Source organism: Oryzias latipes, chromosome 18, assembly GCF_053564925.1.
Source record: "Oryzias latipes strain Hd-rR chromosome 18, Olatipes_Hd-rR_3.1".
Classification (NCBI taxonomy): Eukaryota; Metazoa; Chordata; class Actinopteri; order Beloniformes; family Adrianichthyidae; genus Oryzias; species Oryzias latipes.
The window spans coordinates 30227270-30251393 of NC_136254.1; the positions used below are offsets into that span (position 1 = coordinate 30227270).

At 41.9% G+C, this 24124-nt stretch overlaps 1 protein-coding gene across 2 annotated transcripts in view; it reads left to right on the forward strand.

Moving 5' to 3' along the window:
• fgf11a (fibroblast growth factor 11a) overlaps positions 1-23805 on the forward strand; it is a 103051-nt gene extending 79246 nt beyond the window's left edge. Inside the window, exons 1-3 of one of the 2 annotated variants that reach the window (XM_078936392.1) lie at positions 10951-11791; positions 13063-13261; positions 14774-23805. In XM_078936392.1, the coding sequence (XP_078792518.1) occupies positions 11501-11791; positions 13063-13261; positions 14774-14916 (633 nt within the window). In that variant the 5' untranslated portion in view covers positions 10951-11500 and the 3' untranslated portion in view covers positions 14917-23805. Of the gene's footprint in view, positions 1-10950; positions 11792-13062; positions 13262-14773 lie in introns of those variants that run through there. The other variant, XM_020711519.3, reaches the window with a different exon arrangement.
• The last annotated feature ends 319 nt before the right edge of the window (positions 23806-24124 follow it).

Below are 24124 nucleotides of genomic sequence, written 5' to 3' on the forward strand. Positions count from 1 at the left end.
CATTTGGATCCTGGGGCCCAGTCAGATGTATAAAGAGATCTGTTTGGTGTGCAGATGTGTGTCTAAAGTGTAGATGTGTGGTTGGTGTGTGGATGTGAGATTGGTGTATAGATATTGGTGTGTTTTGTGTGTCAATATGTATGTTTGATGTGTGGTTGGTGTTCAATATGGGGTTGGTGAATAGATGTGATTGGTGTGTAGATGTGTGGTTGGTGTGTAAATGTGCCTTAGGTGTGTTGATATGTGTTTTGTGTGTTGATGTGTGTGTTTGGTTTGTAAATTTGTATGTTTGGTGTGTAGATGTGTTTGGTTGTAGTGTAGATGTGTGGAGGTTTTTAGATGTGTGTGGTTGGTAGGTAGATAAGTGTTTGGTGTGTAATGGTGTATAAAAATGTGTGGTTGGTGTGTAGAGATGTATAGATATGTGTGGTTGGTGTGTAGTAGTGTATAGATGTGTGTGGTTGGTGTTGGTGTGTAATGGTGTATAGAAATGTGTGGTTACTGTATAGAGTGGTTAGTGTATAGAGTTGGTGTGTAGAGGTGTATAGAGGTGTGGTTGGTGTGTACAGGTGTATAAATGCGTGTGGTTGGTGTTGGTGTGTAATGGTGTATAGAAATGTGTGGTTAGTGTATAGAGGTGTAGTTGGTGTGTACAGGTGTATGGAGGTGTGGTTGGTGTGTAGATAAGTGTTTGGTGTGTAATGGTGTATAGAAATGTGTGGGTGGTGTATAGAAATGTGTGATTGGTGTGTAGATAATTGGTTGGTGTGTAATGGTGTATAGAAATGTGTGGTTGGTGTGTAGATAAGTGTTTGGTGTGTAATGGTGTATAGAAATGTGTGGTTGGTGTGTAGATAAGTGTTTGGTGTGTAATGGTGTATAGAAATGTGTGGTTTGTGTGTAGATAATTGGTTGGTGTGTAATGGTGTATAGAAATGTGTGGTTGGTGTGTAGATAAGTGTTTGGTTTGTTATGGTGTATAGAAATGTGTGGTTGGTGTATAGGGGTGTGGTTGGTGTGTAGAGGTGTATAGAGGTGTGTGGTTGGTGTGTACAGGTGTATAAATGTGTGTGGTTGGTGTGTTGTGGTGTATAGAAATGTGTGGTTGGTATATAGAGGTGTGGCAGTAGACATCCACACCTCTATCCAATCTTTGACCCCCTGAAATATTTGTCAGATGTTAGTTGGCTGATTTTGTGACTCCCTAAATGTAAATTGGCTGTATTACTTTGACTACAGAGGTTGTTCCTTGTTAAATGCTGTGCATTCCCAAGAAGGGGCACTTCACGATTTGACAAAAAAACAGACCAAATTAAAGTCAAAAATCTCCATAGGTTTTTTTTGTAAAGTGGAACAAACCTCTTGGATGATTTGCAGCCATGTTTCCTTGGCAGTTTGGACAGCATGCATGAATGAATGTGCATCATTCACTGAGCTGGTCTGGTTAGAAAGAAGCATCGCCGTTCCGTTCAACCGTTAGCGTCAGTGCTAACAATAAAGCTCAGTTTCTTCAGAAAGCAGCTATTAATTCACCATGAAACCAATGTTTATTTTTACGACCCAGCTGTTCCCTTTAACTTTTGTCCCTGCAGGATATTTTTTTATGACAAGTTGTCTTTTATTGGATTGTGCGGCGAAGACAACGGAGGGGCGATAACCAGGGCTAGCGATGTGAGCTGACAGGATGTGGATGGGGGGGTTCGAAGTGGCCCCAATGACCCGACATGATGGATCTCAAATCTGTGAAAGCTGAGAGCAGTTTACCAGAACCTTCTTTCCTGCCATTTTTTTTGCATTTGTTTTCATATCAAATTTAGGGTGGCGCCTTCAAAATAAGGCTCATAATTGGGGGGTCAGAGGGGGCCACTGAAAATGTTAAGAGGGGTTTCTTCTTGTAACTGTAGACCCCCAGCTGGAATTGTGCTCTAAAATTCATTTTTCAAAAATCTCTAAACATTGTCTACACATCTTGGGTTGTTTACACTGTTTTAACTGTTTTGCAAATTAAAAGCGCAACGAAAACCCCAATAGACCTGTTCATCAAAGAAATGATTTGCTTTCTTCAGCAATACTTTTAAAAATTTTTTAAAAACCTGAAGATAAAAATAGCCAGACGGAGCTGCATTTCCAGAAGAAAATGCAGGGTTGACTGCTATATGGATGAATGAAAATGAAACTTAACGGGTAAAAATTGGCACTAAAAAAAACTTAAGAAAGAAACAAAGTTGACCATAAATAAAGTGAAAACAGCAAAATAACAAAACAGATATGTTTGTGAAAAATACAAGTGTATCAAACCAGCGAGCTTCAACACCACAGAAAGAAGTAAAGATTCTCAAGGATTCCCATATGTATTTCAATAGAGGCAAAAATCCTGGAATATCTTAAAAAGTTCAGGGATTTGAAGGACCAAAAGTCATAGCTAGAAAAAGCTGAACTGAATAGTTGAATGGTTAAAATAGCTGAAAAATTGTAGGAGTTAAGTGTCATAAAATAGCAAGGAAACTTTAATAAAGAATGACAGTTAAAGAGAAAAGCAATGGGTTGAATGCTTTCTATCATTCAACCAATAAGACGGTCACAGAGGCCACTTAGCTGAATTGAAAGGTATTTCACACAAGTTAGAAAAGACCATAAAGTGAAAATGTTCATGGACAAAGGTTGAATAAGTGAAAAATGTATACGCCTTAAACACGTTTGAGTGTTCACTACAGCCTTTCGCCCACATCATGCCCGGAACGAAAACATTTGCATGAAGATCTTTTCTCTACGGGTTCACTGAGCGGTCTAGGACCCAGACATGTCATGTCGTGTATCCAGACGGTCCATATCTGCCATATCTGACAATGCATAGCCAACTCTCTACGACCCTCGACGAGCCCGGGCAACCCAAAAACTCCCAGCATTCATACCGATCAACCCCGCATGTGACCAAAGGCCTTGTCACACAGCTACTACGTACATTTTCTACATATGTAATTTCATTTTTTTGTGATACATGCATGATATACGTAATTTATAAGTGTTTCTTGTCATTGTCCATGTGCGCAGATGTCTGTCGAGGGTTTTCGGCCGCCAGGTATTTACGTGAATTTAGTTTAGAGCTAATCAAATTTTTTTTATCACACAGTTTCTGTGTATTTTTTGTACTTTAATTGCAATTTTTACGTAAACGTGCGTGATCATTGCGAGGTGCGTACGCAAATCTGTGGCTTTCAACGACCATTCCACGTTCGTCTAACAGACTTTAATATCGCATACACGACGCACGTCACGTTAAAACTATACAATTGATGCACGAATAACTAATAAATTGCATATAAACAGTGTTTTAAATAATCACACACGTTCTATGTTGAATTACGTGTTCTTTGCGTGGTTTAGTTGTTCTTCTTCTACCCTAGAGACCACAACTTTCTACGTATATTCGGGTATTACCAATTTTCATCCGTGCACAAAATGTATGTAGTTTCTGTGTGATACAGCCTTAAAGCCTAACTTCTAGTCAGTGCAGCTGAGGCAACATTTTTGAAATGAAAAGGCTAAGCCATTTATTTTCAATACTATAGTTAAATAAATCCAAAAATTGGCTTGGTAAAAACCGCTGCTCTCCGACTCGTTTCTCCTCTGCAGGATGCAGCAAAATCCTCCAGAATTGGAGGTGCCATGCTCTAAACGTTTATGTACTGTGGCCCCCTCCATAACTGCTCTGGCATCTCTTCAATGGGGCCTCATTAATGTAAAAGTCACCCATGTGTGAATGACAAAGCAATTACTCCAACTGCTTAATGAGGCCGGCTCTATGTCTTATTAGACGCTTGAAAATGACTTTATTATGTGACACAACTGAACACATAGATTCGCCCGATTGCTTTTATTTTGAAGAGCAGAGTTTATTTAAAAGCTTTTAAGGCAAATACAGAATACAGTGAGGAAATCTTTTTGGGAGTTATGTTAGAGCTTTAATTTGAAGGTGAGTGTTTCCTCCTCCAATGGAATTGATGAGATCAAACGCTGAGATGTGTAGCTTTGTGCTCCGTGGATCTTACTAGAGAAAGTTCAGGAAAAAGCTGTCCGTGATGCTAAGTAACTACTGGGCATTTGACCCGCGTTCACAAAAAACACACTTTATCTATTGGTGTTCACACTGGAAAGGCAGGGAGGGGCTTCTTTTTCTACAGTTTACTAGCATGTGTCCGCCCCCTACAGTTGTAAGAGGCTTGGTGCGAAAGGTTGAAGTGGTGCAAAGCCCGCAATTTGGCGACTAAACGGTTCTGTTCATTTCTTGGGTCCTTGGAAAGGCGGGTATGGATTATGTCCAGAGAGTGACCTCGGTTTCTCTTTATTTCAAAATAAAAAACACAGAGGTCGCCAGGATCATCGCCATGTTTGGGTTCACCAGATAAACCAGCTACACAGTTTGGTGAGTTTTACCGAATGCCCCAGGAGCTGCGCCTGGATGACTACCAAATCTAAGTCCCTGGATCTGGGACTTGGTCAAAGTTCAACCTGGTTTAGCTGGTGATGCTTGTTCAACAGCCACGCCTTTTGTACGTAGTGCCCAAAAATGGTTGTAAAAGCTTGCAAAGGTTTGGAATACAAAAGCCTAAAATGCACGATCACGTTTACGCAGACTTTTCGTTGGAAGAGCCCGCTTGAATGCACTTTCGCAGCCATATTCTGCTACATCAAAGACTTGGTGTCATAGAATTCCCGCCGGGCACAAACTCCAATTATTATTTTCTCCTCCGTGATCAATTTTTAAACCGTTGGTACTTTCTTTGGATCACTACCAAATCGGAGTCCCTGATAGGTCAAAGTTCAACCTGGTTTAGCTGGCAACACCTGTTTAACAGACCACGCGTTTTGTCCAAAAAACGAAAGGAGCACTAAGAGGCATTGCTTGAACCCACCTTGGTTCGGTAGTGTAGGAAGTGTGTAGCTCAATGCTACGTCCACACCCAGGATGTGATGCACGTTCACGTTCTGTGTGCTTTTGCTATGCATACAGTGTTCAGGCTGGATTGTCACTACCCGATATAAGAGCATGTAATCACAGTTGGAAGAGGCTTGGTTTGAAAAGTCAAGCTCTGAAAATCTCGAGAATTTTTCCACAAACTCTTTTTTCACACCTCTTCCGATAGATGAATTACTTGGTTTCATATATTTCCATCCAGGCCCAAAAAGGAACTATTAAATTTGAAGTTCATGTAGAATCAAACCCACAGCAGGAAGTGGCGGTGAACACAGCGGGTTGGTGGAAACGCTCCCGCCTCAGCGTCCCCGTGTTCTCCTCTTTATGTATCATAACGCTTCTCTTTCTCCTCTGGCTTCATCTCCTCGCTGCTCCGTCTATCCGCTCTGCCAGAGGGAGTGAATAATGAGGAGGAGAGCCGGTCCATTCGTCACCGCTGGTGTTGTGTGTGTGTGTGTGTGTGAGTGAGTGAGTGAGTAAGTGTGTGTGTGTGTGGTGAGAGCGCGCGTCCATATGCGTGTCATGTGGCGCCGGCCCGCCTCCCCCTGATGTCAGAGGGATCTGTCATGTCTCTGTCACAACAGCAGACGCGCATGAATGACCTGAACGCACTAAAACTCACAAAAACGGCTGCACACACACACATAAACGCATATGCAAAATTATGCACGCATGCAGATACCCACATGTTAACTTGCAGATGCACATGCATGCAGAGACAAACATACAAGCACGCATGCACACATAAACGCATACATGCACGCACACCTAAATGCATACATGCACACACACATAAATGCATACACAAACATATGCATACACACACTTTTTCATGCACAGGCATGCAGATAACGCAAATCCTTATAAGCACATGCACACACATGCACGCTCACAAATGCATGGACAAATACATGTGCGCACGCACTTGTGCATACATAAGTGCGCAAATATGCACACACATGTGTGCGCATGTGCTCGCACATGCACACATTCGCCAAAAAAAAAAGATGGATACACACTCACCTGTGCATACAGGGGCACATAAAGGTATACAACACGAAGACACACGCATGCATGCACGCACATACACTTGCACACACACACACATGCAAATAAGCACTCTTCTCTGTGCACACCCCCCTAAACACATACTTTTGAAAAACATGTACACACATACCCATGCACATGTATACACAGGCACATCAAAGCACGCACAAACACATGTGTGCACACATGCATGGACAAAAGCGTGTGTACATATGTTCCTGGACACAGGCACACACACAACCTACACACACACACAAACACACAGTATGTGTATAACACATGCACATCCTTCCTGTCTGAGCTGCATAAAGTCCATGACTCATCATTCTGATTAGTCAGATTTTTATTACTTCTGTTTTCAAGTCTCTTTAACAGCAATAGTGTACTTTAAAGTCTTTTTTTTAAAGTCTAGTTTAACCTGGTTTGATATTAATCATTCTTTACTAATATTTTACTTTTATTTTTTACATTTTCTAGTCTATACTTTATTTGTTTTTCCTCATTTAGTAGTTTATTTTTTATTTTTCTGTGATTATTTTTCCTTTTTTTATTGTAATTTTTGTATAATTATTTTTTAAAACATTAGAGTTTCTTGTTCCCAACGTCTTTCATTTTCTTTCACAGATTTGTCACATAGAATTTCACAAAAAAGTCATTAAAACGTTGTTATTTTTGTCATCAATTTTTTTTTTACAGCTGTCAAATACTTTTTGCAAATCTGCCTGACACAATAAGTTTAATCATTTATCATTCCTTTATTCAGTCTAAAGTTTGACACAAGAAACATCTGGATTTTGTCTTCAACATATATTTGAATTTTTTATCTTGAGTAAAACTAATTCTTTCTTTCATTCATGCATTCATTCGTTCATCTTCTTAGCTGTTTTGTCCTTTTTGGGGTCACGGACAATTTAGAGTAACCAGGTAACCTGAGAAGCATGTTTTTGGATGGTGGGAGGAAGCCGGAGTCCCCGGAGAAAACCCACGTATGCACGGGGAGAACAAACTCCACACAGAAAACTAATGCTAAAACTAGGTCTTTAAAAACTAAAAAGAGGAAAGGATTGTCACAACAGATCACTTTAGTGCAGCGTCTGAACAGACATGAGCTCCAGTCATGCATTCAAGTTTAGGAGCGCCCCCCGCTGGACGCAACGGGAAGAGCAGCCGTGATGCTGAGCGTCGTTTTCCAGGAGACGAGAGGATGCAGCTGCCAGCTTTCCAGCTTCATTTAGTGCTTTGGGTAAACAGGTGGAGGACCTTTCCGTAGCTTTTGACAGGGTAAAAGATCACGGTAATGCGTGCAGACGGATGTGCGTCCGTCCCGTGTGTGTGTGTGTTTGCACTGAGACTGCTTACACATCTGTCAGCCCATGAACCAGCATTGCTGTTGGCCTACTGAGACAGCTGTATCTCAATCACTTTTCAAACCTTTCAACAGATCCTGGAAATAACTGGTGAATGGGTCGTTATGCATGCAACCAAGTGTGCAAACATTGCACAAGGCTCTCTGTTTTCCTCCAGTCAGTGAGGCTTTGCTGAGTAAAGCAAAGTCCGATTGCATTAAATATTAAAAGCGCGTTTAGCCGAGGGAATTCAGAGAGCTTGTTTCCCCAAAACCGATTTAGTTTGTGTAACAAATCCACAACCTCCGTTTATTTTTCCGCCACTCTTTCAGTAGACGAGGTGATGGGATGAGCGCAGAGCTGGCTGTTAAACCTCATCTTTAATTACCTCAAGTTTGAGTGGACTGGACGTCTTGATGGTGATGAAATACTATTAAGTGACACCAACCTGCAGATTCATGGGGTGTATTAGAAGTGTCATATTGGCTCAAAGACTCCTTGTACTTTGCCTGATCACTCAAAGAGATGCCTTTAAAACATAAAAGAGTACATTCTTTTATGTGTGTGGCCATTGAACATCAGCTGGCTTCAACAACAACACGTGTACGTGCAAAAAAAGTAAAAGGTGTTAGCAGATTTATGGCGGAAAAACACACTGCTCAACTTGTTTTCAAAAGTTAGCAATTCCCCTTGGACTTTCAAATGCTGTTGCCAACTTGGCAACTTATTTACTTAAAAGTGACTAGCGACAAATCTGGCAACTTTTCCTGCTGTTCCTGATGATTTTACTAATGTTTAAATCATTGACTGTATAAGAACTGGACTGAGTGACTCTTGCTACAAACAGGAAGTACCTGCTGACTCCAAGAAGCTGAAATCCCATAGACCTCTACTAAGAAATAAACTTTTTATTGGAAGTTATTGATGTTGTAAACTGACCAATCAGACGGCTCAATAAAAGTAGGTGGAGCCTGCTGACCTCGATACCTAACATTCGAAACGTTTGACCAATTTCATGTGGTTCACCTTCAAGCGGTATGGGAGTGGAATTCCAACAAGCTCACTCCTGATTGGTGAGAGCGGTTGCCATAGAAACGATGACTCAGAACAGGTTGGACCAATCTCTGCCTAATGACGACGTCTGGCTCCAACATGGCAGCGTACGTATCACGAAAATCAACTAAATCGACTTCATTTCGTTGAAGCCAGAAGTAAGTCATTTTCCATGGATGATGTCACACTCACTCAGTCCAGTTTTTATATACAGTCAATGAATTAAGGGAAAGATCTACACCCCGCCAAAGTAAAAGTGCAAATGTATCACGAATGGGCAACGTCATGGCAGATCCCGCCCATTTTAAGGTGTGGGATTTTAAGATGATGTTCATGTTCTCTTTCCATGTCACTTGCAAACGGTCACTCGAACACGGTAACTTACCTTGTCCATTGTGTTCCTTTGTGTGCGACTTGTTGGATTTAGTCTAGTAAATCTTTGACCGTGAGTAAAGCTACTGTGATACTATCATGGACTCAAAGTGGGTGGAGCCAATGCTGCAAGTCCTGATATGTTTAGGGGCAGCTGTGGTGCAGCAGTGGAGCAGTCAACCTATGATTGGAAGATCGCAGGTTCAGTTCCTGCCTTGCCTGTCCTTGTTTCGAAGTACCATTGGGCAAGAGTGAACACCACATTGCTCTCGTTGGTTATGGGATAAACTTGTTTGTTTATCAGCTTAGAACTGCAGGGAGAACTCATTTCCATTTTTTCCATTCTCCTATCTGGAGGCCTCTGATGGTCCGCCATGGTTCTCTCCATAAATTTACAGCGTGACTTTTTAATTCCTTATCAGCATAGTCTCCATCTGCATTAATAGTCTCATTAATCCATTAAATTAGTCTCAAACTGCAGTTTTATGATGGTGGCCTCATTTGAAGGCAGTAATAGCGATGGTTTTACATCATACAAAAGCGTTAAAGAAAATCTATGAAAGTCGTGTAAACGTGTTGAATAAGAATCAAATGTTCACCACTCTCTACTCGCTTTAGAGGTCAAAAGAATTCAAAAATCCGTTCAAAAGGCGTCAATATGTGAAGGTAAATATTTATTTTCTCTTCTCTTTCAGACAGAATTTTTTAAATAAAGTGTCTTCCTCTGGTCAGATTAAATGTTTTTGTAGCCTTGAGGTGTTCTCACAGGTTTTTATGGTTCCAGAAACTTCTGCTGCAAACAAAGCTGGTTATAGTGAAGAAAAAAGTGCGGCTGAGCAGCACTAACTTGATTTTAGAGTCAGAAATCTTCCTTTATCTGCTATTTAACTAGAGATTTGATAAAGCATTGATCCACAGCACCTATACCTAACGATGGCCCTCTGATTACATCCTAAAGAGACTGCAGACCTTTGAATTTCCGTCTGTGATTACACAACAAGGATAATAGGTTGTAAGAAAAATGAATGGCAGCTTAATTGAATGGGCATGTAGTTAAAGAATAGATTAGCTAGTTTGTGGGTGATATAATGGGGATGATATGAAGGAAATGAGAAAGACACAGAAGTCCGGGATGAAGAGGAGTGAGGAAGGCAGCAGAGAAAAAGGCCTTATTCAGGAGATTTTTGGCTCACCCGTCACATCAAGGCTCCAAATCAATCCTGCAAATTGGTTTGTTCCCGACAAGGTTAGCAAATGACGGAGGAAAGGAGGGAAGGAAATGAAGAGGAGAGGTGGAGTATGACACCGAGGAGGAGTGCGGTGGTGAAGGATGTCATGCTGTTGGTGTCTGTGCACGGAAAAGGCCAACAGCATGATCACTTAACTGTGAAGGGGGTGACAGATCCAGGCTGATGGTTGTTTGTTACCAATTTATCTGAGCTGCTTGAGTTTTTTTCTTTACTGGAGACCAGTTCCTGGTCTATTCTCTGTCTCGCTGATTAATGCACATGTCATTGTGGTTGTATTTATCTTGTCTTCCAGCAGCTGTTACAGTATTTTGAATGTGTCTTTTTCCTTCCTGCCCTCTTGCAGTTGCATTTAGAAAACAAATGTTTTTTGTCTAAACAGATCCTACGATTTTGTGTTTGTCCATCACTTTTTTATGCAATTGCACTTACTTATGCATCCTTTTTGTCTCGTGACAGCTGTTCCAGTACTTTGAATGTGTCTTTTTTCTTCCCAGTTTGTTGGGTTCACAAAACAAATATTTTTTTGTCATAACAGATCCTTGGTATTTAAGTTTGTCCATCTTTTCCTGCCATCACAGTTACTTACGCATCCTTTTTGTCTTGAAACAGATGTTCCACTGTTTTGAATTTCTGTTTCCTGCATGGTTAGGTCTTGTTGCCTTTACAAAGTAAATATTTTTTTGTCTTCACAGATCCTTGGAATTTTATTTAAACCATCTTTTTTCTGTTGTTGCAGTCTTGTAACAGATGTTCCAGTGGTTTTATCACTATTTGCTTTTTGTTATCTCACGGATACAATGATTATTTTATTCTTTTTGCTCTATCACAGATCCTACAAGGATTTTGAGTTTCCTCCTGTTCTTTTGTGGTTAAAGTTTCTAACGCACACAAGTCTTTGTCAGTCTCTCATTCTGCAAGTTGTTCCACTTAAAAAGTTGAGTTTGGTATTTAATCTTCATCATAAATAGACTGTTACTGTGTTAGACAGAATTTACAAAAGAAACCCAGGAAAATCACATTGTTTGATTTAAAATAAAATAGTTTTGTATAATGGAGCATAAAATAGGAAATCTGTCCCTCCCATACCTGTTACTTCTTCTTTTAGAAGATCTTCTCTCCTCCACTCATCACCTGTATCCACGTCACCTGCTTGAACTGGTTATTTGTATGAAGAGACCTGTCCACACCCTTAAACAGTCAAACTGCAACCCTTCCACCATGAACATAGCCAAAGAGCGGTCAAAGGACACCAGGGACAAGATTGTAGGAACAAGACTGGGATGAACCGATCAAAAATAAGCAACTAGGTTGGAGAGAAGTGATCAACTGTTGGAGCAGTAATTAGAAAATGGCAGAAATGTAAGTCAACTGACAATCTCCACCTGCAGTTCCATGAAAGATTTCACCTGGTGGGGTACAAATCTACTTCAGAAACATCCCGGAACTGTGCAAGGGAAATGTCAACAGTAAGAAAAGTTTCCATAGTAACACATGACATCATCACAGATTCAAATGATGCAGAGCTCCAAAGGTCCCCCTGTCTAAGCCAGCACATTACGATATTAGTCCAAAGTTCTCCAGAGACCATCTGGATGATCCAGACGAGGATTGGGAGAAGGTTCTGTGGTCAGATGAGACCAAACTGGAACATGTCGTGTTTTAAGGGGGAAGAAAACCAAACCAGCTGTAAAGCATGGGAGTGGAAACATCATTGTTTGAATACAGGAGGATTCATCTGTAAGGGAAGGGTGAGTAGGGCCATATGTGGTGATTTTTTTGACAAAAACCTCCTTCCATCAGTGAGAACACTTTGGATGAAACATGGCTGGGTGTTCCAGCAGGACAATGTTCCTAAACACATCACCATGGCAACAAAGGAGTGGCTACGTAAAAAGCATTCCATGCTTCTGGAGTGGTCTAGACAGTCTCTGAACCTCAAATCCAAAAGAGAAACAGTGGAGGGAGAATAACGTTTGTACTTTGCAGCAACAGCCCAAAACTTTACAGATCTTGAGAAGAACAGAATGGAAGAATGTTTTTTTTGCATATTGCGCCATCATACAAATAAATTATTTAACCCATGTGCAAACCAATGCATTTTAACATTGGGAGTTGGGTCATCTAGACCCACTAGACAGTGCTCAGAACCTTTTTTCTTCAATGATTTGTGATGTTCACTGGTGTCCATGGATTACATGAAATCTTTCCACTTTTATCCACCTTTGTCATGGTAGGAAGAACGCGTCAATGTACGGGTGGGGTCATCTAAGATAGCACAAGGGTTAAAAAAAATCAAACAATGTGATTCCCTGGATTCTTTGTCACATTCTGTCTCTCACAGTTGAAGTGTGTCTGATGAACATTAAAGACTAAACTAATCTTTTTAGATGGAACAACTTGCAGAAACAGCGACAAATACGTTCTTTCTTCGCTGTTTCTCCTTTGTCCCACAACAGATGTTTGACAATTTGATCTGCTTCGTGGTGTCTTTCGGTTGCAATAAAGTACCTGTATTCTCTGCCTTTAACTGATGTTACAGGGCATTTTTGGTCCCTCCTCTTTGTCTTGTTGGTGTTACTAACCTGTGTTTTTGTCCTACGACAGATGTTCCTGTATTTGTTTTTTTTCTTCAGTATCTTCTTTCTCTTCTTAGACTCTAACAGGTCACGGACGATGGTCAGAGTTAAAGGGAAAGTTTTCCTCTCCATTGTTTCCCAGTGTTGCTCAGTATGGGGATTGCCAAAAATCAATTGGTAACTTTTAGAGGCTGTTATTGTATAAATAACACATTTTCTCTTTATTGGAATAATCTGGACAGAATGCGATAACATCAATCAGAATAAATAAAGTTTGATGTGGATGTTTTGGTTAGAAACTGGTGATTTGTGGGAAAAAAAGGGAATGTTTGTTGATGTTTAGATGTTCCAGTACGCTCACATGACATCTGCAGCTAGTCCTGTTCTCAATTAGATCAAATCCCTTACACACTCACCTGACTTTTTGTGCCTGTGTCTTGCAGGAACACTTCACACCAGAGTGTAAGTTTAAGGAGGGCGTGTTCGAAAACTACTACGTCACGTACTCGTCCATCCTGTACAGACAGACCCAGTCGGGGCGGGCCTGGTATATTGGCATCAACCGGGATGGGCAAGTCATGAAGGGGAACCGGGTCAAAAAGACCAAGGGTGCTGCTCACTTCCTGCCCAAACTTATTGAAGGTACTGCAGTCAAACAGCAGCGTAAATCGGTTTAATGTTTAAAAACCTTTTTTTTTTAAAGAAAATTAGTTTCTCAAAAAGGTGTAAGGTTCTATACGTGTGGAGAGTTAAAGCAAAAAGCAGCAGGTTAAGGTTAAACAATGACGAATGCAACAGAAAGTCAACCTGTACATTTAGTTTTTGCAGTCTGCAAACTCATGCTCGGCTTTGTGGCTCTCTGATTGAAAAAAACATTAAAAGGTTTTAGTTTTAAAAAGTAACTGTAAATTAAAAAGTAAAAGACGTGTCAGACAGCCATGTACATTTTATGCATATTGCACGGATGAAAACTGCTTGTGAACATACGTGGAAAAAGTTGCAGTCTTTACATGAAAGTTGTATCAAGAATGAGGCACGTTCAAACCACAGACGAAGTTCGGATAAACCACACAAAGAGTACGTAAAGCAATGTAGAACATGAATACGCCAATTGTGTGTGAATTGTGCTTGATAATTGCACTGTTTATGTGCATATTAGTGATCTGTGCGTCACATACGTCATTTTAGCGTGATATGTGCACCCTATACGCACATAAAAGTTAGACGTCTGTCATTCATGTGCGAAAAATCCGTTAGAGATACGTGGACATTTGTGGAATGGTTGTAGAGAGCCACACACGGCTCTGTAAAATGTACGTAATAACTGTGTATAACCCTTGTGCTATCCTAGGCACTTTGACATTGGGAGTTGGGTCATCTAGAATCACTAGACAGTGCTCTGAACCTTTTTTCTTCAATGATTTGTGATCTTCACTGGTGTCCATGGATTACATGAAATCTTTCCACCTTTATCCACCTTTGTCATGGTAGGGAGAACACGTCAGTGCAAGGGTGGGGTCATCTAAGATAGCACAAGGGTTAAACTGCATAAAATACGCGTAAACTGTGTAATTCTCAAACGACCACAAATTTTGAACAGCTCTAACCCCTGTGCCACCTGCTGGGGTCCAGATGACCCCACCCTTACATTGACGTGTTATCCCCATCATGACAAAGGTGGATAAAGGTGGAGAGGATTTCATGTAATCCATGGACACCAGTGAAGATCACAAATCAATGAAGAAAGAAGGTTCAGTGCAGTGTTTAGTGGGGTCCAGATGACTCTACTCCCAACGTTAACGTGCCTCCAAGGCACGATGGGAGTGGGGTCATCTTGACCCTACAAGACAGGTATCGGCTTGCTCAGCGCACTGTCTTGTGGGGTCCAGATAACCCCACTCCCAACGTTAACGTTGGGAGTGGGGTTATCACAAGGGCTAAACTGAATTCACATAAATTCACGGGTCCCTCAGCTGACATCTGCACACATCAATGAACGTAAAAACACATAAATTACGTATATCATGCATGTATCACGAAAGACCGAAATTAAATCAGTGGAAAATGCGCAAAATGAACGTAGCGGCTGTGTGAATTGGCCTTAAGTAGTAAGCTTGAATGAAATTCCCCTTTTGTCTCTCTTCCACCCCTCAGTGGCCATGTACAGGGAGCCCTCTCTGCACGACGTCGCTGAGCAGAGTCCGCCCAGGAAAACGCCCAAGACCTCCAGTGATTCACCAGTGCTTCACGATGACAAGAAAGACCCTCAGTCCAAAACCAAAACCTCCTCTTCCTAGCGCTTTGAGACTGGACGGAGAGGAGCAGCAGATGACGTGGGACGATTGCCACCAATGGACACCTGATGGATGGTGTCGGGGGGGGGGGAGCTCCAACCCCAACCTGCTGCTTAAAACACAAACAAGTTGGAGAGAAGTAGCAGGTCCAGGAGGCGGAGCAGGCAAAAGGGGGTGGGGTTTTGATCTTTTACAGACCCCGCCCACGCCAGCCCTTCATCCTCTCGAGCCTCTGCGGTTTGCAGATCCTGGGGTGTAAAAGCAATAACTCCATGATGAGGTGAAGAGTGGCCGAGCACTGAAAAAGCATGCCACCACAGCCTGATTCACCGGCCCTCCGGTGACTTTCTTTGAATTAACCAAATATCCCATGAAGGTCTTTCTGGTTTTACCACAACTGGTGCAGAGAGGAGACTCGTCCTTCTGCAGCACATTGTTCTCCAATGGGTCGGGTTTTTTTTGTTTGTTTTTTTCCTTGAGGGGTTTTATGCTAATGTTAGCCATGAGAATGCGAGGCTGTCGCACAAACCCTTGCAGGTTTCAGTTCTGCAGCCATCTGCTCCGTCCACAGCTTGTGTCAGCAGTTTTTTCTGCGATGGCCTGAATCCCCATCAGCTCGTCTGTGTGTGTGTGTGTGTTTGTTTGTTTGTTTGTGTGAGGTTCCCTTCGTATACTCACCTTTGCCACGATTTGATTAGTTTGTGACATGGACTCAATTTTCCACTCTGCAGCACAAGGAAACCCCTCCCGTCCCCTTGGCGCTGGTAAACGAGCAGCCAAGAGCTCCCCAGGCGCACCTCCAAACCCCCCGAGCTGACATTTGCAGGCTTACGCCTACTGTCCGCACACACGCCATTACGTTGCAACAGACTTTGACATGCAATAACCACACTTTTCTGTGGCACTCGGATACGGCGGACAATGACAGGTCGTGAGCAGTCGCGCTTTCTTTCCCGGTGGCCGATCATGCATTGCACAAACCCTCGAGGGCCAGCTCGCCATCTGCAGACACTCCTCCAGTCACCTCAGTACAGATTGTTGCTCCCACCAATAAATCACCAGAATACCACCTTAAAACGAAAAGCTGTGAGCCCAGAGATCAAAACTTCGTAGATCTATATTTGCTGTAATTTAAAGCTTGAACAGAGCCTTGGGGCGTGTAGGTGCCCGGATTCCTGGTCCAATTTGCAAAACAACAGTAGGTGTGTTAAAAGGCCATGCATCAACGTGTCACGACAGAACATCCAGTTGGAAAAACATTTTGAAAAGTTCAGAAATTCTTGACTTTATTTTTCACAGAGCTCATTTAGTGATCGCTGCTGCACTGTGCGTCCTATGCTCCTGGTAGAAGCTGCATTAATGCATTTGTTTCCTCCACTGTGATGTCTCCGTGGTTATGTGAGGTGTCTACACCCTGCTTTACGGTAAGAAGGTTGTGATGTATGTATGTGGCGGATGAAACCTGACCTGTGATGTGTTTTAAAAACTGCTTAAGGCCGTTTCACATAGCCACTATGTACATGTTGCGCATTTTTCATTTTTTCTTGCGTTTTTCCTTCGGCGATGTGCGCAGATTTCAGTCGAGGGTTTCGGCCGATGGGTCTTTACTTGAATTTGAATTTGAGCCAATCAAAATGTCTGGTCAGTTGTGAATTACGCAGTAATTACATAGTTTATACAGGATTGTGTGTGATTTTTGTGAGATGCATACACAATTTTCCACATATGTTCAATGTTCCAAATATGTTTAACGAACTTTTCACGCATGTACCACCAATGTATAACTTTTACCTCGCGCATACGGCACAGATATTACGTCAATATTACGGAATTGACGCTTGAATCACTCATCATTTTTATAGAAACAGTGCAATAATCACGCACGGTTCATGTTCTACGTTGATTTTTCGTGTTCCTACGTCTTCCAAGTTTTAATGTGGTACATTTCTGATACATCAGTGAACCTTTCACGTAAAGACCACCGCTTTTCTCACTTTTTCCACATATATTCATGTATGACCAATTTTCATCCGTGCAATATGCGCAAATGTATGTAGTGGCTGTGTGACACGGCATCAAGAAGAGGAGTCAAGGTTCATGTTAGTAGAAGAGACGGGAACAGAAAAAACCACCCAGAGCAGGCGTGGATCACCGAATCCCAATCGTCCAATAGAAACCCATTCAAATCAGTCAGACTGGTCCCACTGATGGTGACGTGGAGCGTCCTGGGAGCAGCTCTCCCTGTGTTCAGGCTTTTTCCTGTGATTCTTCACTCTAAACTATGCAAAGCTTCAATGTGTGTTCTGAATCAAAATATAGGACTAGCAGCTTTGAACCTGCAGGGGGGTTACTTATCATACCACCCTGAAAACATGAAGTCACACCATACCTGAAAATTTTTACTTATTTTCCTGTTTATTCTAATGGTTTTTGTCAGAGATGCTGCCACACTTGGTGGAATCCAGGTTGAAAGTTTAAGTCCCATCGGTTGTTACCATAGACTGTAAATGAGAATTGGACCGAGTCAGTGTGAACTGTAGAAAAGGGCTCCAACCAACTGTCCAACCACTTAAGTTGAGACTTTTTCGGCAATACGGACATCGTCTGTAAGATGGCATTGGTCCAACATTTCTATGGCAACCAATCTCGATAATCACTTCAAAGCAGGCTTGACAAAAATCAAGTAAACATTTCTAATGTTTGACAATCGACCACCTACTTTTATTGAGGCATCTGATAGGTCAGTTTATATTGAATATAAATGAATATAGTTTATTTTTGAATAATTGTGCTACAGAAAAATTTGGATTATGAAGATCTTTTTAAAAAGGGCAGAGCAAGAAGGAGTAACAGCTGTTTATTTCTCCATAGAAGTCTATGGGATTTTGGCTTCTTGGAACCAGCAGGCACTTCCTGTTTGGAACTCCAGGGGGGAGGAGACGCTTAGTCCAGTTATCATATACAGTCAATGGTTGTTACGCAACTGGGTGTACAAAATGTCTTTATATTTGACCCATCTCCTGGGGGAGCTGTGAGTCACAGCTCTGCTCGGGAAACCCTCCAACCCTTTTTGCTCCTCTTCATTGGAGGCATTGCATCCCATTCTTAGTGTCAACCGTAGATTCGAACCAGGACAAACACTCTACTCCCAGGCCACTACACATTTAAGCGTCAGTGAACTGGTGTTTCAGTAAGAGAAATGACACATTTGGTTGTTTGACCCCTCCAATATAAGCTTTGAGTCCTAGTCTTTGGCGTGTCCCAACCATTGGTCTGAGTTTCCGTTTCCCAGTTTTATGGCAGACTCTTTTCCACTAGCCCACTGAGCGAGTTAATTGTTTAAAGGAGGAGATCAGAAAGCGGAGAAGCATATAGAATAAAAAGGGCTTATTTGGACAGGATTTTTTTTTTTGCATTAAAGAGAAAAGGACGAAGGAAGGGATAATCTGCCCAATTCTCAAAGTAAAACGTCACCCTCACACGTGGGACGTTCTCGTTTTCTACAGTTGTGGTTGCCTCAAAACTCGCCCAATGGGACTTTCAGCAGCGCAGAACATTTAAAAATATGATACGATTACCGCTTTTCTGGGTTCTTCGTGCTAAGCTGACCTGGAAAATGAGATGAAAGTAAAAAATGTCTCACATTTTAGTAAAAAACTGCGATTTTCTCAACAACAAGAGTCCTCAGTCAATGCTTCCATTGGTGAAACCGTCTTTCACAGCGAACTTACAGCAGGCACGTTTGTGTATGGTGAGTCGTTTTTGCTCAGGGATAGAGATGAGACAACGGCAGATAGAAAAGTCAAAGAGGAAAAACGAGATGACGCTGTGTTCCATCGGAACATTGTCCTGGTTATAGTCATCTGATTGTTGTAAATAATAACAGCTGATAACCCGATCAGGACTGAGGCCAGAAGAAATCTACTTCCTCCCTGAGGCAGCAGAAGGCGCCCAAAGAAAAGAGGGAGGTAGAATGAGAAGGAAAATGAACAGTCAAAGCAAAGGCGGGGCTTTAATGTTTCCTTATTTTGCTGCACGCTCAATCGAACTCAGCGTCCAACATACAAGACCTTAATTAAAGCGTCAAATAGACCCTCGGCTCTGTGTGTTTGACCGGCCGGCCTCCGTGGAGATCCAGAAAAGTGTTTAACCACCATTTGCAAAAGTAATTACTCAAATGTTTTAATTAAAAGCGGCTGCCAGAAGGAGGACTTGGACCAAACACCGTTCGCTGGGACGATGGGAGGAATTCAGCAAACATGACTCATACTCTCATGAAATTTAAGGGCTGGGAAATCGATGTTGCAATACATGTTTTTCAAAAAGTATCTGTTGTGATTGCTGCTTTTTTTAACCAGTTTTAACCAGGTTCTGAGGAACACGGGGAGCGTTAAGGGCTAAAGCTTGGGTGAATGTATAGAAACAAAGAGAAGGGTTACCTCCTACTTTCCCTGTTTAAATTTAAACAACCCCTGTTTTAAATTATCCCAGGTTTTGCGTTGCGTTTCAGGACAAAACAATAATTGACTTGTATAGTCATTGCATTGCAGCCTTTAACTCAGTTTATAGCCGCAGTTTTATGAAAGCAGGCCTTTTAGGAGGAATTTAGTCTTGCGTCAGATATTTTATAAAAGGATATTTATTAAGTCTTAGTCACATGAATCCCTACGGGGGGTTTGACCCGTCTCTGCAGGTTTTTGGGTTGTCCGGGCCTGTAAAGGGTCATAGAGAGGAGCGGGTGCATCTTAGCGGGAGTGCCTTGCAGTTCCCTATTGGCTCGTGTGGCCTTAAAATGGAACGTACCATTGTTGTACGATTGGTAGGTGTATTGTGAAGTATTCATAAGGCTAGTGTCAAGTTGCACGCACTTATGATGTACAGGTGATGCAGTCGTACACCACACTCTAGTCATTAGTAAGGTATTACTACGCCATTAATGCTGCATGAACTTTGTGTGCACGTGATAGTGCACGTAGGACACCCACACAAACTATGCTCTGACTGTCTAATTTCCTCATTAATTGGGTGAACAACGCTAACCGAATGAATTACGTATATCACACATGTATCCTGAAAAACGGACATTTCATACGTGGAAAATGTCGGAAATGTACGAAGTGGCTGTGTGACACGGCCTTACGGCTGCTCGCCACTGGTCCGTCCGCGGTGCGTTCTCCGTTAGAATAGAACCTCCGCACCACAACGCAAGCTTTACTCAGGAGTTCTGTTTTCAGTCCGCTGACCTGTCAATTTAGCGGCAGAAAGTCATGGAACTGAAAACAGGTCCAGGTTTCCAAAATACAAGCTTTATATTTCATATTAACTGTGACGTGTCCATGCGATAACGCAGATAAAACCACCATGGACGACAATAGTTTAAAGGTGGAGGTTCAAAAACAGCATTATGTGCGACACAAAACAAGGACGGTTAGGTTAGGAATGAAAGGGCAAGGGGGTTTGATTGTTTAGGTACTGGAGAAGCAAAACAAACTACTTGACACGGGCGCGACAGGACAAACCACTCCTCCAGGATCCATGGGAGAGGGGGGACGGATCGAAGACGCAACAGAGTCAGTGTCAATCAATTGACGGTCTTGAGACAGACTCCCCACGCAACGGAGACGCCCCGCAGACGGACCAGGGGATATTTGGAGTAAAGGCAGCGGTAGGCATGGATTCAGGGTTAGGTGCAATCCATTAAGGACTTAGTTTTTATTTTCAAATCTGCAGGATTTTGCAGACTTTTTATGGAGTTCATTTATTTTTACAACAAGTTTTTGCAAAGTTCTTTAGCAAACAACAGTTTGCGATCAGAGTAATTATAAAATCTTGTTATTTTTTGGGGCCGTTAAAAGTTTTACATTTGAAATTTGCGTCAGGGATTTGACATATAGGGTCAAACAGGTGTAGAATTGCTGAAACTGTCTGTGGGTTGTTGTTTTTTTTCTTTTTCTTTTCATTGTTTGTTTTCATGTTTACGGAAGTTGCAAATGAGCTTTTCCAGTTCCGGCAGGTCTGCTCTCCAGACTCCAGCCTTCACTTCAAATAGTTCTGCTCTTATTACCGTTTATCTAGAGCGTCTTTCTGGCCTCCATTGTTTGTTGCGGCTGAATCTCAACTTATGCATGCCTACAGATCGGACCCTGGCCGTTAAACGCCAGCCCCTCTGGAGAGTTCGGCCCCGCAGTGTCTTGGCGGGGAGAACGGCGGGAGTAGATATCGAAGGGAAGTAAATGATGTGTATCTGATTCCACTGCACTCTGAATGCACACCTGTCTCCCCGGGGACTCCCTTCACTCTGGTTTTTCTGAAGTCAGGGCCCTCCCTGCTTACTGAGCGAGTTACAGCTGCAGCGAGGGGAAGGGGTCACACAGGGTTGTGAAGGACTCGCAGAGAGACGAGGTGGATTAGCGCCGTTTGTCACATGACTCGGTGTAGCTAACTCGTACCTTCACCGGCTCTCTTTGAAGTTCCTCTGTGATCTTTTATTTTATTTTTGAAACTTTCCATTAGTCTCAACGTTTGTGCAGACATCCCATTGATCAGCTCTGGTCCTCGTCTGTAAATGTTTTGTCTCTGTGACTGAACATCTGTGTGTGTCTGTTGTGTGTAATCGAGAAAAGGCAGAACTTAACAAAACACAAAAAAAGAAATTTGAGGATTAATCAGAGGGCGAATCGATGAGCGATGAGCGAATAAACTTCATTAACAAGTTGCGTTGTCGGGGGGGGGGGAAGAGGAGGCTTTTATTTTTCCAACTCTGTGCCCTTTTGGTGGTAAGCCGGCTGTTTAGGCGTTACTTTGAGGTGGAGTCCCTCAACCCACATCTGCAATGCAGCAGAAAACACACACACAAAAGAGAGGACGGAGGAAATGAAGCTCACGTTCGGAAGATCGAGGACTTCCCCCAGACAGACTCATTCATCTCTTTAAATGCGTTCAAGCCGCTAAGACTGTGTTTCTAAAGATCACTTTCTTTCTTTCAGCCAGCACAGACTGGGCTTAGGCCTTTTTTTCTTAGAAGATTTGATGTGATTGTAATGAAAGGATTTGAGACAATGGGATCCTCTGTTTGGGCTCTACATTTTGGTTAGTAGACGCAGAACTAAAGACCCGATCAAAAATAGTGTTTTTAACATGATCTTGTCGAGTTTTTTTTCATGATTGACAGATATTAAGAAAATTTAGACAAAATTTGTATTTCTGAGTATTTCTTTATTCCAATTAATGTAAATCGAGAGCAGACAAAAAAAAAAGCAGTTTTAAAACGATCGTATTTGTGACGTAGGATCTCCCTGCTCTGCTCCCTTCTGATGCATCCACTTGTAGACCAATTCATTTTACTCATCTGAGCTCAAAACTGTACGGTTGGTTAGCTCCAATATTAGTCGCCACTTTTGATGCACTGCTAATGTTAGATTGTAGGGATTATGGGAGGTGGGGGAGGAGCTTACTCTGCTCCAACAGTCCCGCCCACTACCCGGAGGAGAATTTCTAATAAACTACTGCCGCTTTGCAGGAACTAAGTCCTAAAAAAAAGACATTTAAAATAAAAAAAATTGGCTAAAACTGCATAATCGTAACTGAGAGACCACTGGGAAGGCTTTTAAAAATAGATCAAAAGATGATCGGAGTTCTTTCACACGAGCAAGGCTTGGACCTGTTTGGTTCAAATGGTAAAGGGACTGGTTCTGGGTTAATTGGTGCCTCTAAATTGTCCCAAGGCAACCTGTCCAAGTTGTATCCCATCTTCAACTAATTGGAGCTGGGATAGGCTCCAGCAACCCTGTGACCTTAAAGGTCACAGGGATTCATGGATGGATGGCGTAGAGTAATGCTAAAAATCAGTTCTGTCTTTTTTTGGGTTGGGTGCATTTACTGCTTGGAAATGCCATGCGTCTTTTGGTGGCGGTGCCATAAACCAACAAAATAGGAAACGACCTGAGAATTCTCCAGATTTTCATCTCTTCTTTAAATCCATTATGTTTTCAAAAACAATTTGGTTTCTGCAAGCCTTCCATTTGCTGAGCAGTTTTCTGGAGTTTTCACACCTTTCTAAATAGAGTGGCCCGATCAGGGAATAGAATTCTGGTGTGGACCAAACAGCTCAGTGTGAACGTGCCCATAATCTCAGTTCCAGATCCAAAAGAAATGGCATCTTTTGACCTTCAAGTCCTCCTCTGAGTTTCATTTGGCCCAAAGGCAGTACATGGACTGCTCCCTCAAACATGCTTGTGTGTGTGTGTGTGTGTGTGTTTATCTTTGATTGACAGATCTTTATTGAATCCATTTTTTACCTTTTATTTTTGCTTAAATGCATGAACCAACTGCGAGTCTTCCAGAAAGGTCTGAAGGTGATCCTTGTTTAGTCTTCCAAAATGCAATAAGAGTTCCTCCTGTCTTCCATGTATCAAAGCCACAATGAGACTATTTTTGTATTTTACTGAGGCAAGAACTATATCTATATATCCCTCTATATAAACATATACATGCAAATGTGAGTTTAGGGTAAATTGCCTCCCTCTGCTGCCAGCAAGGTGGAGCAACACCACCGTCTGCCATCCAACCTGGAGAAAAGAGAGATCCCATTGCAAAGACTGAACTGGAACCTGCAGACTGGAGTTGGTGAGTAAGCGGATCGCAGATGAGAAGGACAGCAAGCATGCATGCGCCAAGCATTTACTGGACACTTTGGAAGAAACAATACGCAATATTTACTCTTTGACTCCTATGTTTCCCTCCTCCCTGACAACTCTTACTATCCCAAACTCTTGTCTCTGCATTTGCAATATGATCTGTATTTATTTCTATGATAACTTACACAAAGACAAGAGAGACATATTATTGAGTATAATTGAATAAAATAAACTAATATATTTGTATGATTGTAAAGCTGGTGTCTGGAGACTTTTCTTATTGGTGGGGTTTTTATCTTTGAGATACTGCAACATGTTCTGTGACATACGACAACGACATACTTCACACATTTCACCTATCGCAGGGTTTTTTTGGAATGCAACTCCAGCAATAACCAAGAGATCACTGTAAACAAACGTAAAAGCAATGCAAAAGCCATACAGGAAGCGGGAACGAGTGGTTTTACAGTTGGTGTCACAATTATTTATCATTAGTAATCGTTGGTAATTAAAGATTGGAAATTGATAAATTCGTTGATTATTTCTTCAATAGTTGTTTGTGTTGATGTCAGGAA